The 20,809-nt window shown below is 39.0% G+C and overlaps 1 protein-coding gene across 1 annotated transcript in view; it reads right to left on the bottom strand.

Moving 5' to 3' along the window:
- Positions 1–834: 834 nt before the first annotated feature.
- Positions 835–20,809, bottom strand: part of MRPL1 (mitochondrial ribosomal protein L1) — a 32,193-nt gene continuing 12,218 nt past the window's right edge. The window contains exons 8-9 of the mRNA XM_039541212.1: positions 6,022–6,103; positions 835–1,296 (exon numbers count right to left, since the gene is read on the bottom strand). Coding sequence (XP_039397146.1) covers positions 1,166–1,296; positions 6,022–6,103 — 213 coding nt within the window. The 3' untranslated portion in view covers positions 835–1,165. The remainder of the gene's footprint in view (positions 1,297–6,021; positions 6,104–20,809) is intronic.

The raw sequence follows: 20,809 nt of genomic DNA, 5'->3' as shown, positions 1-20,809 counted from the left end.
ATTGTCATTCTTATGCAAGGAAATCCCTGCAAGCAAACAGATGACCTCACGCTCCACCACATGCTGCACTGTGCCCAGCCCCCAGGGCAAGGGGAGACTTCTACAGTGTCAGATGGAAGGCAGGGGGATAAGGCTTCTCAGGGTATGTCTACACTGCAATTAGACACCTGTGGCTGGCCCATGCCAGTTATACAGCCCCTTGGTCTGAGTTAACTCAGTGTAGATGTTCAGGCTCAGGCTACAGCTCTGGTACCCTGCCACCTCGCAGGGTCCTAGAACCCAAGCTCCAGTCGTTAACTGTTTTAGAACAGAACAAACAAGATATTTATGTATATCCATGTGATCTCTCTCTCCTCCTTTAACAGAGTGTCTTCATCTTAACAAAAGATAAGGATTTCTTATCCCAGGGGCTACCCCTCACTCAAAGGCCCATGTACCACAGAACTGCAAAGAAAAGCTTACACCTCTCCTTGGCAATCCGCCCTCCCCCGGTAACATCATGTGCAGAGCAGAATGACATTTCCAGCAAATTCCAGGAGTGACACCGTCTGCAGTGCAGTTATTCATTTTTATACCGGTGTTACGGAGAGTGGAATTTGACCCATTTCTGTCTAGTAAACCTACATCTATCTCCAACAAAATGAACTAGTGCAACTAGCGTGCATTAAAGCATACACAGGACCCAATCCTGCAAAGTGCCAAGTACTCTATTCCCATTGGTTTCAACCGGAATGGAGCACACTCAGCACCTCGAAGGACTGGGCCCATCATTCCCATTAGTAGTAACGGAGAATTAAACATGCATAATTAAGAGACTATTGCCTTGGACGGTTATACAATAATGATGGGAATTTATAATAAAGTTTTGGTTAAATCACGATACAATGTGCAACAAACATAACTTGATGAAAGATTTCACCTGCACATGGGAGAAATGTCCAGTGTCTCAAAGTCTAAAGATACCTTTGGTGCTGCAGGAATTAAAAACGAAATCTCAAACATGGCATTTATTAACTTTAAAAAAAAAAAAAAAGAAAAAGATCTGGGCTACACCATCAATTTCTGAGAGGAATCAAACAAATTAATAGGAAAACATTTTTAAATACTCCTGGGGATTCTTGAACGTAAAATGCTAAGAGAATTTGCAATATAATACACTGGCAGGCTATCTTGGAGCTTCTGTTTCTTTAACATCTTCTTTGTCCACTTCCTCTGCTCGAGGGAGAAAACGCTCAAGATTTAGTTGTAAACCTTCACTGGTTGAACTTCGAATAATCAAGCGCTGGACAAATGGGCCTGAAAAAACAAAAAAAACCCAGAAAATAGCTTCTGAATTATTCTAGCAGAATTTTTTATACCTGCAGGCTGACTTACCTGATCATGATGTACGCCATAACCACCCCTACCTCCCACCAGTTGTTTAAAGACAAGCAGCACCACCGAGCCATATGGGATTAAAGGATGTCTTGGGACACAACCTGATTTCCACTTTATTTCTCAACCACAATGTTGTCAGTTACACCAGTTTACACCGGTGCTGAAGAAAATTAGGTTGGTTTGGCATGATTTGTTCTTGACAAATCCCTGTAGGCTATTTTATCATCCTATTATCCCATAGGTGCTTACAAATTTGTAGTTTAATAATTTATTCCAGTATCTTTCCAAGTACTGAAGTTAGGCTGAGTGGTCTATAATTCTCTAGGTCCTCTATGTTATCTTCTTTAAAAATAGGTACCACATTTGACTTTCTCCAGTCCTCTGGGACCTCATCCTTCCTCTGAGTTCTCAAAGATAATCACTAATGGTTCCAAAATTTCTTTAGCTAGTTCTTTATGGATTCTAGGGTGAATTTACTCAGATCCTGGTTTAGATGCACATAATTTTTCGAAATAGTCTTTAACCTATCCATTCCCTATTCTTGCCTCCCTCCTTGTTAATACTGTGTTAAGCATCTAGTCACTATTAATTTTTGTTTTTTTGTTTTAAGAGAAGACTGAAGCAAGACAGGCATCAAACACCTCAGCCTTTTTGATGTTGTCCACTGGTGGCTCTCCTTCCCTTGTAAATAGTGGACTTACATTTCCTTTCATCTTTCTCTTGCTCCTAATGCATTTATGGAATCTCTTCTTATTGCCATTTATGTCGCTTACTAAGAGTAACTCATTTTGTGCCTTAGCTTTTCTGATTTTGTCCCTACATGCTTGGGCTATTTTTAATACTGATCCTTAGCTGTGTCCATGATTCCACTTTTTAGTAGTAATCCTTTTTGATTTTCAGGTAACTTAAAACGCTCCTACTGGAGCCATCTTACTAGTCTTCCTATATTTCTTTGCATTAAGATAGTTTGTTGTGCCTTAAATATTTACTCTGAGAAACTACCAACTCTCCTGAACTTCTTTTTCCCCTTACATTTTCTTCCCAGGGGACCTTACATACTAATTCTCTGAGTATGTTATAGATGTGTGTGTATTTATGAGAAAAGTACTGCAGTTTTTTAAATTTTACAGATTCATTAAAAATCAATATGGTTATGGTTCAGTTATTCTGACTGGAGCAGTACCACTGGTATATAACGTAGATATTTTAGCAGCCTATAAACATCTTGTTCTTGCAACCAAACATGTAATCCTAGGGTAAAATTTTCAAAAGTGACTTATGTTCCTAAATACATCACTTAGGGGGCTTTGAAAATTGTACAGTAACGTACAAAATTTTCCCTGATAATAAAAGCTCATTTCAAACTGAGGATTTATCTCTATTCATTAAAAATACTCCCTTTAACCAGGCAGAGAGGCTCCATCTATTTTCCAGGATGATGAGAACTAACTCAAGTGGGCAGAGTGGAGGAACAGGGCAGAGCTCTAGACTAAAAGCTCAGTCAGACTGAGGAAACGTGTTACACCTCCAAAGAGATATGCATCTCACAGAGCTCTTCTTCACATTCGAGCAGAAGGAAATAAAGAGCAGCACTCCTGCAATCAACCTCCATGGTGTATTGTCCATATTTCCGCTCAGAAGAAATATGGTCCAGGTCAGCACTACCACACACAGACTTCACCTGACAGCAAGAGAGGATGGTAGAGCATCTGGTGAGCACAGCCACACACCTGAGAGGGGAAGAGGGGTAGAGAGGGAAGTCTGACCCTACCTGGAGGCCCCTTTAAAAGCACAAAAGGAATGAGGTTCAACAGTAATGGAGAGCTTGGTGAGGGGCTGGGAAGCCCCACCCCTGTGAAAAGGAGAGAGATCAGGCTTCTGTTTGGGTTATACAGGTTCTTAGGCTTTCCTCATCACCATAATGAGAGCATCCTCCAGTGGTACATTAAGTGATGTGACCAACGTTTGTCACGTGCAGTTCACTCTCCCTCATATCCTCTCCCACGGGGAAGTGCATGTTATGGAGTGTTTTTCATTGTGTTTTTAAATAAGTTATAAGTACAGTGTGCTCTGTGTTTATATTAGCTACAGCAAGGTCGAACAAGTGCACCTTGCACCTGAAGAAGAAGGTGGTGGTTCTAAATTCCTATTTAGGGTAAGAGGGGAATGAGAAGGAAAAGCCAAGATGGATTCAGGAAAGGGGGCTTAGTGGTCCATTTGATGCAGGAGGTCAGGGATCAGGGAGGGAAATATCAAAAGGGGAAATGACAACATTTGATAGCACCAAATGTATGGCTGGTGCTAAAAAATGCAAGCAATAGAATAAAGCATTGAAAATGAACTAAATACGGAGTTTAAATGGAATACTGCATTGAAATATAAATAAGGCAAATGTAATAAATGCAAACGTCAAGTGTGCTACAAACACAATATTGCTCTAGTCCCAAAGTAATCACAACTTTGATTAAATATTCATCTTTGTTATCATTATTCCTTTGTAGCTCTGTTTGTGATGACTTAAAATTTCTCATTTAGAACAGTTAATCTTTTTCCCCAATGCTAAGTGCAGCTCAATGTTAATATACAACATCACTGACTGCTGGGAAGCTGGCGTTTCTTTGAATTGTTATTAGGTATGTCAGGCAAGAAAAACTGTATAGAAAAAATAATCCTAGATTTCATATTTTTGTCTCCAGGGATATGAAACACAGCAGAATTAATTTTCCCTATCTGCAGATCTACAGAAACTCATAAATTAGTCATTTATATTCTAAACATTCATTAATGGAAAAACACCAACAATTTCCCCATTCCAGCTGGACTCCTGCTATTGAATGGAGAATGAGCCTTTCCACAAAAGGAACCAAAGAAAAGTCAAATCCAGTAGGTTGTCTTTGGGGGAAGTATGAATAAAATAATTTGTATGTTGCAACATATGAATCTGCATGCTTAATTTAGTGAATATTTTTAATTTTTCATAAGGAGAGCTATACGCTAAGCATGCATGTTCAGTGACATGGTTATGTGCACATATGGTAAAGAAAACATCCTATAACTTTTGGTTGTTATACATTGTGCATAGCGGGGTTTGAGAGGAATGGAAAATAGGAGACTAGCAGCAACTACTTAGAATGGTAGATTTTGTACATCACCTTTCAGTTGTTACCTAGGTTAAAGTTTGACTTTTTGGAAGCTGAAATAAATTTACCCCCTTGTGGCAACCACCACACACTAAAATCGCAAGAATTAGTCACTGAAGAGGAAAACTGACTCTTCCTCAACACTGAGCCACTCCAGCAGCTTATGTCCACTTTATTAGATTGATGTAGTTATCAAAACACTTTGGAAAGTCAGGATACTCGACTTCTATTGTTTCTGCTGATTGGATCACCCGAAGGATTAGTAATCAGCCACATATTTTCTAAAACATTGAACCCTTTAAAAAAGTTTATTTTCCTATAGGAAAGAAATAAAATCCTGCCAGGAATTTCAAGCACCACAGATCACATCCAACAACAGTGAGAGGAGAGCACAAGTGCTGTGTGGTACGGGGAGCAACTGCTCCAAAAAGTCGTGTGGGAAGAATCACTGTGATTGTGTGAAGCAACATAAATGTTAAAAATAAAGACAAGGCAACATTTAACATTATAAAGCAGTGTACTGGATATTCTATTTAAAACATCAGGCGGTTTCTTCTAAAACTATTATGTTTATTAACCACTCCTGTTCCTCCAATCATGCAGAAGACGTTCACTGTGAGTTTAATTTATGATAAAGTCAACAATGAAAAGAGCATGCTGCAGGATCCACATTGTTCAGATTATATATTAAAAACACTGAACAGAGCCAATACTTCTCTGAAGCCTGTAGGAAACAGGCGGACTGGATTCTTATTCACAAGTGACCTCATCCTATTGCGTAGAAAGTTAACAGAAAAGAAACTGACAAATTTGTAATATCAACAGCAAAAATATGGCTGGTGACAGTTCTCTGCACTAAGTAGTGGCTGACGTGTGACCCCAGATCCTCTGGTGAAGTGCAGCCACACTGGGTAGAACCACCAATAAACACTGGCACTGGAATCCATACATCCAACCCCCATAAAGGCTCACAACAATACGAGAGGCATCCACCAGTGGTGTAGAATTGATGCAGAGGCCTGGAAAGAATTTTCTGCTTGCTCATTCTTTTCTAAACTTCTAGCTTGGCAACCCCCTCGTCCTGACCAAATTCCATTAAGTCCTATGTAACAGTCTTCCCTGCAAGCTCAGTTGGGTTCGGTAATTTTGCTTATTTTCTGACCTATGCTGTCCTTACTGCATAGCAATGCTAAACTCCTGATTTGGCAAAGCATACTAATATAATCTGTTCCCAAAAATCGGTTTCTGTAAAATCGGAATAATCCCATAGTGTAGACATACCCTAATAGTGCTTCTGTAGTCAAGGGGACCACTCATATGCTTAAAGTTAGGCATAAAGTTTAAGTAACAAGCAGGATCAAGGCAGAAAAGCTGCCTCCATCCTAAAGGCAGATGACGTGATGTGTGTTTGTGGCATGTTTGGCAGTAGTCAGCGCTTTCTTATTACTTAATTTATGTAATTTGCTTTAACTTCAATTAAGAGCCTAAAGTAAAAGCTACTTACCATAGCTCAATGGCCTGTACGTACAGACATCCTTAATAATTGCATCCAGATTGGCAATTATCTGTTCATTAGGCATATCCAGCTGAAAGAGGTTAATGCAAAATTAATTATACAGAAGCAAGTGCTGATGATTAATACAATTAAAAGTGGTTGGGTAAATATTTAATTGGTGTTTTGGGTATCTGAATTTAAAAAAAGTTCCTTTGGTTTAAGATGTCAAGAATTACAAATTTCACTAGTGACATTAGCAAGAAGATACACCGCTGTGAAGAAAATCATTTAAGTAAACCACTAACTTAGCGGCATGTACATCACCAGAGTCACATGTACACATCCATGTTCTCAGATGGTAAACCAGGATGCTCAAGATTAAACAGGCACAATCGCTTTGGTGAAAAATGTAAAACCATTTTCAAACCTCTTTCATTGAGCAATGTGTGGATGACTTCAGATCTATTTTCTAAAGCAATACTTTTAATATAAATTTATTGGCCTTAGAGATGTCTGCTAATGAACAATCCTGCATTGGCAGGTAGATGAATTCACAGCGTACTTTCTAGCATTTTCCCCCCTTCTAGTTTTACATGACCTATGAAATAGGGTTTCCACCACCTCACTCTGGAGATTATTCCACAATTTACTCTATCTCACTCAGCCGATGTGAAGCCCAAATAGTTCCTTCCTCATTTTTATGCCAACACTTGTAGGTTCTAGCCATAACCGTTCACCCTGATTTTTGTCCACTGGTGGCACTTCCACCCTTCAAGCAGTTGTAGATTTATATCTCCATTTGCGATTGCGAAAGCCCTCATTCAGCAAAGCACTTAAGCATGTATGTAAAATTTCAAGCACACGAGTAGCCCCAACATCAAAGGGACTACATACATTCTTAAATGCTTTGTTGGGTCAAGGCCTTAGCTAAGTAAAAATGTAGCTCTTTTAATCTTTCCTCAAATCAATCCCAGCCAAACCCCTAATTACCGGTGTTCTTGTCTGAGTTCCCTCTAACTTGTCTATATCTTGTTAGTAATGAGACACCCCACACCGAACACATTATTACAGATGTAGTTACATCAAAGCCAGAGAGAGAGAGACATGAAGACTAACTATTACCTCTGGCTCTGGGATGCCTCAATACATGCCACTCAAAATTGCATTCACATTGTTGTTACAATAATGCCTTGCAGTCTCATGTTTAATTTGCTGTCCACTATCACCAACAGGTTTCACTCAGCATTACTGTTTCCCAGAAACCTCCCTGCCATCGAGTACGTTTTCAATTACTTTCCTGTAGGCTTATGAGTTGTATGTTTTGAAGTTGTATCTCCTTATGTTATTTTCTATCCATGTTTTTCTCGTGTTTTCTTTATATTATTTCTCTGTCCGCATTGGAGTTTGCAACATAGTGGATTTCACTAATGTGCTATTTATTCCCTCCTCCATACAATTAATAATGATAATACTAAGACAAGCTCATTTGGTACCCTAGTGGACACATTCCCCCAATTTGATAAAAGACCATGAAGAAAAGTTAATGTAACAGGTATTCAGGGTGAAGAACAAATGTTCCTATGGTATCCAATCCAATTTGTATTCATTTTTTCAAGTAACACTTTGAAAGCCAGCTAAATAATGCATTAAGGCAGCAGTAAAGCAATAGTTATGAAAACTGCCATTACTGCAGCTTATTCTATTGGTAAAGCTAGCAATTCAACACAAGAAGGAAATTCAGCATAAGGGCAAATTAAATAAACGACAAGAAATTGTAAGGGTAACAATAAAGAACCTCATAACTTAAATGATATTTTAAGTACCTATTCTTACATTGATGTTCAGAATTGCAGTGATTCTTAATTACATTCTGAATGAGTTGCTTTGCATTTGTTCTATAAAAGTAAGTTTAAAACAATCAGTGAGATATATTAGTATTAGCAGTTTGCTCTAAATATAACATCCTTTATAAGTCTTTTCAATGGAATTAGTAATAAAAGGGGTACAGTACACCCTAAAAGAGAAGACAAAGAAAGCAGGAGGTAGGAGGGGTGGATTACCAGGGAACTCAGTTACTTACACTAATAATTAATATTTATCATTCATATAGAGCTTTTCATTTACAGATGCTCCCCGGGTTATGCAAATTCGCACTTAGGGAAAAAGTTCCATAAACCAGAAATAGAATTTTCGAGTTGCGGAGATTTTTGCGTAACTTACGGGTATACGTTTCCGATTAACGCAAAGTTCAAGTTACGCAAGGCTTTCCAGAACGGAAGGATTGCATAAGTCGGGGGCGTCTGTATAGCTATCAAAGCACTTCAGAAAGGTGGAGAAGGATCTTCTGTATTTGATGGACAGGAAAGCTCAGGCACAGAATGAAGTGACCTGCCCAAAGTTATACAACAAGCCAGGATAGACCTGAAAATCAGATCCAGGTCTCTTGACTTCCAGTCCCCGGAGTCACACTGTCCCAAACATGAATGTGCTTTTAAAATGTCATTTTCATTTGACAAAGAACACATTTCATTTTAAACGCACATCACATCGTTTACATCCTCTTTGTTCTCATATAAGTGTTATCTAGTATAGTGGCATGCAGTTGTCCAGTACAGTATAAAGCAAAATATTCTTTCATGATGCACAGTGCACAACAGCCACACTGTTTGATGGCTGGAGTTTATCATGTCACCACACATGGGATTACAAAGATCCTACTGTAATTAATTAAAAGCTTCGTTAACCATTTACGAAAAATGCAAATACCCATAAGAATTAGCAAGAAAAAATACAGCCGTTTGAAGTTCAGTCACCCTGAAACAAACCCATAGTCTAATTTTAAAACAAGTGTCAACTGGTGCTGAGAAACTAAGCAAAACCTCATGTTTTGCTCCACAAAAGCATTAGAGAACTGCGGTAGCTAAAGACATTACTACCACATGTGATACACATTATTTGAGTAACAAATCCAGAATTTCCGATAATAGTTACTCTAAGACCCTCTTTACAATAGCTGATGAACCAATGTTAATTCTAGGCCTGCCTTGTCAGGCAAAAAGCGTTTTTCAATTGTGTTAGCTCAATAAGATCGCAAAGCTCTGTTAAAGTGCAAACTAACATATCTGAAGCATTGCTGTAGGGTAGGTTACAACACTGCCAGTTAAGACCGCTTCAAATAAGTCAACCTGAATCTTAATGGGTTTTTTTGGATTGTTTTAACACCTTTTATTCCCATTCAGACAAACCCCTAGGGAAACAGTGTTTCATTATTATTCTTGCTTAAGGCACTAACACAGTTTCCCTTATCAGTAGACCACCGGCAGATAAAGCCTAATTGTGTTATAGTTTACAATACTGTAGTACAGACTAGAGAGGGGCTTTACAATCCAATAGGTTAGTGTTTAGATTAATCTAAAAGAATACTTTAGTATTGATGTATAGCAGAGCACATGTACACACAGTCTGCACCAGCCAGGGAGATCGCTTTAGTACTTTTTAGCATTATTCCCTAGAAAAGTGCTTCATGCAATGTCCCCCGCTTGTGCAGATAAGCCTCACAAGTGTCCAAATTCATTAATAACTTACATCATGAGGGCAGACAGCATTATTTGCAAAATGTGTCAGTCATAAAATGCAAATTCAACCAATCTAAAAACACTGCACATCAAAGCATAACTAATTTACTATTTTAATCTCAAATTTGTTTTCAAAATTATTCTACTTTCAGGATATGCAAATAGAAAATGTATAAAAAGGTGACTCATATTATATCACAAGCTTCAAATATTAGTTAAAACATTTAGTTTACATCATTCATACAAATGCATCACACCCGAGTCCACTGTATGGACTTAACCATCAGACAATTCAAATACATATACGGGGTGGGAGTATGGTGGAATGCAACAGCCAGGAGTCAGAATTAAGCATGGAGAAAACAGAAGGCTCTAAGAAAAAGGATTTGATTGTTTTCAATCAGAAAGTGGGTTAGGAGTCATAGGCCAGGAAGGATAAAATTGGAAACCAGTCAAGAAGCCAATTAGACACAATGAAGCTGCTCTAGATGGTGGAGACACCATGGGAGAGCATACACCACACGCTGTAGCAAACATGGATGAATAAAGAGAGGAGTCCAATATTTGAAAGACTCAGAGAGGAAGAAAGAACAAATATAGAATGAGATACACGAGTGCCAAAGAGGGGAGAGGGGTCCAACCACGTCCATAGAAACTAATATTGTGAAGATGATGAGGGAAGGCTTTGTCCTTGATTCTGAAATGGGCAAGAAGACAGGAGCACAACCTGAAATTTTGCCTATTTCTACGTGCAAGGGAGAAGAATAACTGTAATCTGGAGAAAAGATTTAGGTTTGATGAACTGGGACTTGCATCGTGAAAGCTCCCGGAAAAAACAGACAATGAAATATCAATGAGATCACAAAAACAGAGTAACTTATGTTTGTTTTTATAAATAATATACAAATATTAGCAAGAATCGACATACCCAGAAAACCATCTGATTTATGAAAATAAAGTGAACTCAAAGCAGAAAGTGTGAAATGCATTTAATCATGTCACCTGTACCATTTTCCCACTTGCTTGTTTCCTGGGTTGTTTGCATAATTCTGTAACAAACTGGATTTAAAAAAGGTAAGTGGCCAGCTTTTATAACAGATATGTGCAATGTTCAAGGGCAGCAAAAAAAAAAAAGTCACAGTTCATAATAAATGTAATTTTTTTATTTTTTTTTTTTTGAGAATGAGAATGATTATACATATACAATAAGTATAAAAGTGCTAAAAAGGTTGTTGGAAGGTTTATGTCACATCAATACATTCTATACATTCTAACCTCTGAAGTCTTATTTATTCCAAAATTCTCTCCCAACACCTCCATTACCCCCTAGCCAGTACCTCAAGCAGCTCAAGACACCTCTCCCATGCATATAGTAATTTCTATGCACATGAAAGCTTTTCCACATGAAGTCATTTTTAAAAAAACATTTTTTTTTATATTATCACATCATACAACATCACAAAAATCAAACCTTTGAAAAGTCAAATTTTTAGTTGTTTAATTTTTACACTATTAATTTTTAACAAACAAATTAAAAAAAACAAAAAAAAAAAAAGTGTGGAAGGTAATTAAAATCACTGAGAGTTACATCATGGGTCATGCAACATCATTTAAAGTGTTGGGGTAAACCTAATTAAACTCTTCTACATTTCTCTCTTCTCAATAAACTCTCTCTCAACTTCTTTCATGCTATAAAACTGCTCACTATATATAATTTCATCTACAGCAGTTTTCCTACTGATATTGCACTTATCCATATTATATTGTGCTGTTTGGTCTGTGAACTATGTTTTTGATCTGAACTACATTTTTTGAACTTTCTTTTAATGCTTGACTTTTCTATTTGAGACAACTTTTGAGACAATTTATTTGGAACATTTGATTTTCTGATTTTCAGGAGGGACTTGATTTTCACAGGCTCTAGAAATCAAAAAAACAAAATGAAAAAAAAAAAATACTTTGCCAATAAAAATTTTGCCTGTACTTTTTTCTTTGTTTTTTTTTTTTTTTTTTATTTTTTTTTTTTTTTTTAAAAAACCTATACCAAAAGGGTAATACCTCCCCCACAAAGTTTCCTCTCAAACAATTGATTTTATTTTAACATACCAATTAAATATAGTATACCAAAACAATTTATATATTAAAAACCTAATATATTAAAAAAAGGTTTTATTTGAAAGGGTTAAGGGTTTAAGGTTAAGGAGAGACACAAGTACATTTGCAAAAACATTTTTGTTTTTTTACGGGGCTTGAGAAAAACAAACAGTTTTTTTTTAACTTCTTAAAACAAACAGTTTCACAACTGCTTCAAAGTCTATAGCACTTTATTAACAAAGAGGAAAAGTTTGGTTGTGCAGACTATATAATTTAACATTAACATGAAATATTAGGTCTTCACTTAGAATTTATTTTACAAACTTAAATGCTTGCAAGAATTTTGATTGACAAAACCTGTAGCAAAAAATATGTATTTCCATGAAATTTCTTGCACTAGAGTGAAACTATTTTTTTTTTTTTTTCATTTAAACACTCCTAAAAAAGTCTTTATATTATATAAAATAAACATCATCCCCTCCCTGTAAATATCCATGTTCAGGTTTCCTGTCCATAGGACCTACTATAAAAAAACTGCTGCTCTCTCTCACAAAAAAAAAAAAAAAACACAAAAAAACCCCCCAACCCTGTAAATTAACCCATTATTTGTTGTCACACAGGTTGTGATATAGTTTGTGGAGGATGTGGTTGGTAAATATGGGGTGGTCTTAGAAACACAGTAATATGTTGCTTGTTAAGGAAAAAGAATAAATGGAACATTTCACTAAAAACAAAGCTACTGTATATACTCGTTCATAAGCCGAATATTTTTGGTAAAAAAGAGACACGTCAAAGAGCAGAGGTCGGCTTATAAACGGGTCTACACCAAAATTTGATTATTTTAAATGCTATGGAATCACTGAATTGAATATCTAATACACTGTCGTTTTGTTTACCTGGATCGTCTGTAGGCATGAAGCCCCCCAGCTCCCTGTGGCCACGGTTCACCATTCCCAGCCAATGGGAGCTGCGGGAAGTGCGAACAGTGGCCACAGGGAGCTGAGGGGCTCCATGCCTGCAGACGCGCCAAGTAAACAAAACGTCCCAACCCGCCAGAGGCTTACCCTGACGGCCGGGAGCCAAAGTTTGCCAACCCCTGAAATATAGGGTCGGCTTATGAAAGGGTCATACAGTTTTTGCTATTTTTACCTATTCATTTTGGGAGGTCGGCTTATAAACCAACGGGCTAATGAACGAATATACACGGTATATGCATATGTAGAGCCCAGTCCTCTATGGTGCTAAATTAAATGATATAATCCAACCAGAGAGGATTGACTTCCCTTTCTGCTCCCCCTGCCCAAAAAGTCTGAGATGTAGCTATCTCATCTTACTTTTCAAAATTAATTCACAAAGTCAGTTCAATTACCCACTCCTCTCCAGTGTCTAAATAGTCCCACCATATTCAGCCGAGTTCCCATGCAAAGCAAATACAAGTACAATGCACCATCTCACTGACGAGAGCTTTTCTTTCTTTGCAGTTGCAACTCGCATTCAGTCAAATTAATTTCAGACAATGTTCAAGAGTTTCGAAGAAGGTAAAACCTGGCCCTCAGTCTCCGTCACCATTTCTGTTTTTGCAGCAAACTGAATATAAGAGAGCAATGCATGTAAGATACATGCCCGCAATAATCCCTACCAGGGAGCCAAACACAGCAAAGCAAATCCATTCCCCTTCCATTTTATTGCGTGAAATCTTTTTTCCGAGTGAGGTGTCTAGAACAAACATGCATTAGTGCCAATTTAGCCAGTACAGTTTCCAGCTTTTAGTGTTTCTATGACAGTTTCCCCTATGAAAAATAAGCACTCAGCCTCAAAAACATAAAGATAGTTCTCAAATAATTAGAATTTTAGTGATCTTCTTCATAAAAGGCAGGCCCAACTTTCCTAACATTTAAGAGCTGCTACTAAAAATCAGTCATTAAAAAAAGAAAGTGTCCGCCCCCAAAACAGAGTCTGATTATTTATGGCTTATTTCACAGTGACAAACTAGAAAGCCGGCCAATTTATCACTGTACATTAGTTGGACTGCCAGGCATGTTGTATCAGAAGGAACCTACACAGAGATCCTTACAGTGGCTGCTCTCTTTAAATAAAGTCTGAGTAAAAGAGCTGGATAAGAAAAAGAAATGCAGTGTAAACACTAAGGCCCTACCCGAGGCCCTCACTCAGGCAGAAGTCCAATTTAATTTAACAAGAATTCTGCCTGAGTAAGGTTCTCAGGTTTGGGTCCTTAGCGCTCATGCTGTATTTCTCTTTTTCTTAGCCATCATTTTTACTCATAATTGGTTTAAAGAGAAGAGGCGCAGTAAGGGGCTCTGGATAGGTTTCCTCTAATGAAATATCATAGCTGAGAGTCCATAAGAGTCTGCATAATATTTGTCAACTAAGAATTTCATTGTAAGTAAGGAATAGAAGAGAAATTCCCACAAACATGGTTCTTTATCCCACAAGTTCAATGCTCATCTATCCATACTGCCTCTACTGGAAAAGTTTAAATTCAGTCTTTTCCCCCTAGCTCATAGTCAATATTGAGACTCCTTCATGGAGTTCAAACTGCCATGCAATTTTTGCCCTGTAAACATTTCCTCCCTAATTAGGGGGTGGGAAAGTGACCAGGATCCCACTATGATATAGACACATCTAGAAGTTGTGTCTATATCAGGGGTCAGCAACCTGTGGCACACATGCCAAAGGTGGCACGCGAGCTGATTTTCAGTGGCACTCTGCTGCTGGCCTGGGGTTCCGTCTACAAATGGCTTTCCGTTTTTTGCAGCGCACTGTGCAATCTTGTAACTTCCTACTGTAGCTTTGGCTGTAACACCTGGTCTAATTTCAATTGCTGATGACTTATGACATGCAGAAGACCAGGCTAAATAAGCTGGTGGTCCCGTCTAGCCCTGGACTCTCTGGCTTATCTGGCCCCCATCACTGCAGTAGCTGAGGAATTCACTATTTTTAAGACACTTACCCTCCCGGCAGCCATGCGGGGCAGGGCAGTTGTTCCCATTGTACAGAGGGAAAACTAAGGCACAAAGGAGACATCCCCACCGTGATAAAAAAAACTCGCCGCACCAAGTCTCAGCCTGGGGCAGCTGACTCAGGCTTGCAGGGCTAAAATTAGCAATGTAGATGCTGCGAGACCCTTTCTGGGATCTCAGAGCCTGAGCATCTAGATCACTCTTTTCAGCCCCGTGAGCCGGAGCCAGCTGCTGCCTGTTTATTGCAGCGCAGACATACCCAAACAGGCTGAGTGACTGGCCCAAGGTCACACAGGAAGCCTGTAGCAGAGGAAGGCAAGGGTGGTGTGTTGTATGGGCCCTTGGTACCCGGGCTCCAGGAATATCCAGGGCCTGGGGGCTCAGCTCCCACAATGTTCAGAGAGGTTAACAACTGATCACTCAGAAGCCTGTGTGCAGCTTAAAGTATCCAAATACGTGCCACCAGACATCGGAAAACTGAGCAAGGAAAAGCAAGGGCAAGGCTCACACTAAACTGATAAGATCTGCATTTTAATTTAATTTTAAATGAAGCTTCTTAAACATTTTAAAAACCTTATTTACTTTACATACAACAATAGTTTAGTTATATATTATAGACTTCTAGAGAGAGACCTTCTAAAAACGTTAACACGTATGACTGGCACGCAGAACCTTAAATTAGAGTGAATAAATGAAGACTTGGCACACCACTTCTGAAAGGTTGCCGACCTCTGGTCTATATAATACTCAAATAAAACCAGATTTATTCTTTTAATTTCAACACATGAAACAATTCGCTATGCTGAAATCTACAGACAAAGTGCCCTTGAATGCCCTCTTGGTATGAAACATTAATTGCACCTTTTTTATAGTAAGCTTTATAGAGACCTACTCGTGTGTGATTTTGTTTTTCATTTCAGGAGCACGGCACAATAAACTCCTTTATGAGCATATCTGTGGAAGTCAAAGATCTCACTATATAAAGCAGAGCAGGAACAGGAACAGCCCCTTCACTTCCACTAGTGCAGGGGACTCCGATCCTGCAGAGCCACTGGGGGAATGGGAGTGGAACAATGGGGTGGGGGGTGGGGGTTGTGGGAGGAGAGAAGGGAACCATGTCCCTCTTTTCCCTGAGCCGAAAGCCCCTCTAGTGCTGTTCATCACTCTTCACAGTGTCATGCCACTGGTTGAAAACTTGTGTTTGGGGGAGAATCGGCAAGCGCGAGAACACTGATTTAATCGGCACCCTCTTATTTTCTGTTTTCCTCAAGGATATAAACCCCCCCCCGCCCCCGGAGGACAGGAGGGAAAGGAGAGTCAAAGCAGCAGCCTGTAGGAACACAGAGGGGCATAGATTCTGCAGAAGCCATACTGTCATGCAAATGTCAGGGGGCAGGTGGGAATCATTTCTGAGCTTCTGTTCCTTCGCAGGTCACCCCAAAACAAAGGGACAGATATACTACCTATTTCACTGGGGCTAAATAGTGCTCCCCACAAACCTAATGACACTAATGTGGTGGAAACTGTGAGTTTCGTACCTATCTCTCTATCTACAGAGCATCACAATGGGGCACAATCTGGCCCTTTACAATGAATGTAAGGCAATGGGTAGCCATGCTCCGGTTGCTTTGTATCACAATGACATTTGTAGTTTTGTAGCCTTCGACAAAGTACATGCATCCCACTGCCAGCTGCTTGCTCAACCAATGGAACAACAATTATCCTAGTAGACTCTGTCTAGTAAACTAGCCAACTCTGTAGCTGTAATTCACCATGAGAGCAACGACAGAAGCAATCATGTGGACAAGGCTCAAGTGTTTTTAACCACTCAGCACAGGGTTAGTCTAAGTCCTATCTACACTATAGTCTCTATTGTTGCTCCCATCCAGTTAAGAATTGTGACTAGAACGTTTGCTGGAATACACAAGGCCTTTATCCCGATGCTTCAATACGTGTCTAACACGTTTATTTCAATTTCATTTTGGTTCTTCCTTGCTCCAACATGCTCCCAAGACTGCAGGCATTTTAATTTCATCATATAACTTAACTCTGCTTTCAGAGCAACTATCTGTACTTGTTTACTTTATTTTAACCCACATTTGAGCCTTTTGGCATCACTAGCATCTTCTGTGTGAGACATCATTGCTTTTTTCTATAGGAGTAATTAAACTGCAGTCTGATTAATGCTGTCAAGAGTTCTAGTTCAAAACTCCTTTAAGGATAAGAAATACAAGGACCAAATACTACAAGGTGCTAATGCCTTCAACTCCCATAGAAGTTAGATAATTTTAAAGGGCTCACCACTTCTCCCACTCGGGGCTTGTCTACACATGAAGTTATTCAGGAATAGCTGTTCCTGAATAACTCCATGTGTGGACACACTCAGTCCAGAATAAGGGTGCCATGTTCCTGTTTAGCAATGGCTAAGTTAAACAGGAACAAGGCACCCTTATACTGGGCTGAGATTGTCCACACATGGAGTTATTCAGGAAAGCTATTCCTGAATAACTCCATGTGAAGACAGCCCTTACATCTGAGATCTGAAAGAAAGAACAGCTCAACCAGGTACTAAAATTCATTGTTAAGTCTATTCATTTTCTGTCTTACCAAAGACAAGACAACATAACAAAATTACCCCTGGATTTGTCTTGCCAACACACAAAATGCAACAGCTGGGTTTTTACAAGTCCATAAAACAATATATCTACGATTGAAAAAAGAGCACTAACTTCTGGCCTTAAGTCATGTTACTGTGGGAGGAAAAAAATAGTATGCATTTAAAGTGGAAGCAAGGATCTCAGGTTTTCAGACTTAACTCTATTTCCTTTCATATGTTGGTTTTTACAGCTAATGTCATTTACACTTATTTTTTATTTGTACTCATTTTTATTTAAATTTTTACTGTTTAGTTATAAACCAATGAAACCAGAAATCTGTAATGAAAATAGCTATAAGCTCTTTAATCATATCAGTGAAAATGATGCTGCTATAACTATATTCTTTGGAACAGGCCATTTCTAACTTTCTATTTCAAGGAAATTAAACTCTGCAAAATATACTGTGCAGAGACTGCCCCTCTATTCAAGACAACTCTCTTGCAATGATGAAAGGAGACCTGAGTTAAATTCCTGGTCTCACTCACTAGGTCAGAAAGGCTGAGAATTTTGTGAATGCAGCAAACACAGCTTTGGAGAAAGGGAAATGTTTTGTATTTATCAACAGCAACCTATCCATCTTAAAGAACAGTTCTAAAACCATCCAGATATAATCCCATTCTATCCTCTGCAGCTGGAAGGATTATGGTTGCTAAATGGGTCCTTTTGGGAGATGGAGGAAAATGAGAACACACAATTTCTCCATCTCAGGTTCCATCACTCTAGATTTTGCGAACTGAACACAGCTGTCATCACTTCTCTAGCTCCTCTCAAACATCTCAATTATTTATTAGACTGGAAAACATCACAACTGCTGACTTGTGCGGAAGAGAGGTGTGACATCGAACAATAGGTCAGAACAGATTAATGGATAATTTAAGATAGTAACACTGCAGAGAGTCTTCTATGCTTTCTCTTTGAGAAAGGCCACCTGGGCTGAAAGGCGGGCTGAAATATTGTGCTGTTGTTACTTGGGAGTACTTACCCATTACTGCCATTTGTAATTATGTTATCACTCTCAAGGTTTAAATTGAACAGTTCTTTATTTAATAGTGAGCAGGTCCATACGACACGGCAGTAAAAATGCCAGCAAGCTTCCACAGTCTTGTCTGAACTAGCTTTCCTACCTGTGGAGCTGCATTAGTGTTAGCAACACTGGGAAATGTTTCAGGAAAAGAAAGCCTAGCATAGACAAAACCTCAGTGCTACTCTACTAAGGACCGGTGTTACGTAGTGAGAGACAGCAGAACGTACTCTTCTCTAAGCAAGATTCTAGCACCAGAGACTAGGAGAATTGAAGAGAAGAGCTCTGAATTTCTATGCAATGTCCTAGATCTTATCATCCTGTCACAGAGAGGTACACAACTTCCATAGCACTGTCTCTTTCCCAGCATCCAACTGATGGGCCTCTCCCGGCGCTCCACATGGACGAGGTTCTGTGGGGTTTAAGGATACGGCTAGGGGCAGAGCAGAGGGCTGGACACCAATCACACAGTCTCCTGCTGATCATTTGGACTACCACACAAAAGCCTGAGTGAGAGTTACTTAGGTTTGGAGTTTCATTAATTGATTCTGGATCCCCACAACAGCAGCTGTTCAGCAGCCTCAGGGGAAATAGCAGCAAGGCTCATACAGGAGCTCTGCAGCAAATGTGCATCAGAGAAGAGAGGACAAGCAGTGATTAGTGTGGAGATCTCCATATATCTGAGCTCACCCTTTCCTAAGGATCCACAGGGATTGGGACGGGCTTTGTTCCCCACAAACTCCTCGAGTCCCAAATTCCACACACTTTTCAATTATCTCACTATTCCCTTGGAATTCCCCAGTCTGCCTTCTGTATCCACCTGTTGTCTCACATCTTGTATTTAGACTGGAAGTTCCTTGGGTCATCTTTGTGTTGTGTGTTTGTACAGTACCTAGCACGAAGCCCTGATCACGGTTCTTAGGCACCACTACAATACAAATACGTTTCCCAGGTCACTGACTCCTTTGTGCCCCTTCTCCAGAGGAACTCACAATCTGACTCATACTTTGTACAAGGCATGGTAAACTGTTCTGACCGTGGACATAAGATTTTAGAAAAACTGTTGAACATACAGGGAATTTTCAATTTCTATGAAGCTTGCAATACGTCTCATGAGGAAAATGTTCATGGAACTTCTGTTTCAAATATTAAGAGGAGGATCAAATCCTGACTGACGTGCAGAACCCTCTAATTAGACTTTGCAAGATTCTTGATCCTTGAAACACTACCAGAAAAAGCTTCAGGAATTAGGAATCTTGTAAATTTCATTTTGCAGGCATCAGTACACAAAGCAAAGCAGAGTCAGGCAGGGCAGACAGCTAAGGAGAAAGAAAAAAAAATGGGGAGGGGGGAGAAAGAGGGAGAGTCTTGAGGAGAGAAACAAGTACAGAAGCCAGAGCAGGAAAGGTAGCAGACAAAGAGATAAGGAAAGCAACATTGAAAAGGGAGGGGGGAAATGAAAGATTATAAAGATATTATAGCATGAGAAATCAGGTTTAAAAAACACACAGTATTCAATATACAAATGTACTATATGATGTGGCAGATATCCAAAACTAACAAACTTTTTAAAAATGTGGTTATACAGATAGGACTTTAAATGCAATAAAATGCCTACACAACTTATTAAGGTATATGCAGCAAGTACTTCTGGATCTGCCTATATCAGGGGTCGGCAACCTTTCAGAAGTGGTGTGCTGAGTCTTCATTTATTCACTCTAATTTAAGGTTTTGCGTGCCAGTAATACATTTTAACGTTTTAGAAGGTCTCTTTCTATAAGTCTATTAAAGACAACTAAATTATTGTTGTACATAAAGTAAATAAGGTTTTTTAAATGTTTAAGAAGCTTCATTTAAAATTAAACTAAATGCAGAGCCCCCTGGACCAGTGACCAGGACCCAGGCAGTGTGAATGCCACTGAAAATCAGCTTGTGTGCCGCCTTCAGCACTCATGCCATAGGTTGCCCGCCTCTGGCCTATACAAATAGGCAGAACATTTTTACACCAACAGAAAACACCCTGGAAATTAAAACTAAGAAAAAGCAAAATGACCAGTGACCCAGAAAGTCAAAATATGAGTTATTGTGAGCTTGTTCTACTGTGGAGGAACTGAAAAATTCAAGTGCAAAATCTTAAATGGCATGATAGTGAAGTATTAAACACCGCTCCCAAGAATCTGCCTGGAATAGAGGTCCCAGTAATATTTGAGTTTTATCCCATGCTTTCATTTAGCATTACTGTCCATTACAAGATGGTGGCAAATTGTCATGCATCACAAGACTATTTCTGACAACTTTCATTTCTCAGTGTGTTAGGCATAGCTTGCTTTCCTAATCTTTTAAATAGGAAAACTCTTATATTAGCAGAGGTTTAATGATTTACAGGAACTGCTCTAACTTAAATCATTCAACAGCACAATGTATTTAGTTAACTGGTTAGTGAACCACATTCCTAAAAAGCTACAAAAC

Source organism: Mauremys reevesii, linkage group 5 (assembly GCF_016161935.1).
Source record: "Mauremys reevesii isolate NIE-2019 linkage group 5, ASM1616193v1, whole genome shotgun sequence".
Taxonomy (NCBI): Eukaryota; Metazoa; Chordata; order Testudines; family Geoemydidae; genus Mauremys; species Mauremys reevesii.
This window is presented reverse-complemented; position numbering and strand designations above follow the sequence as displayed.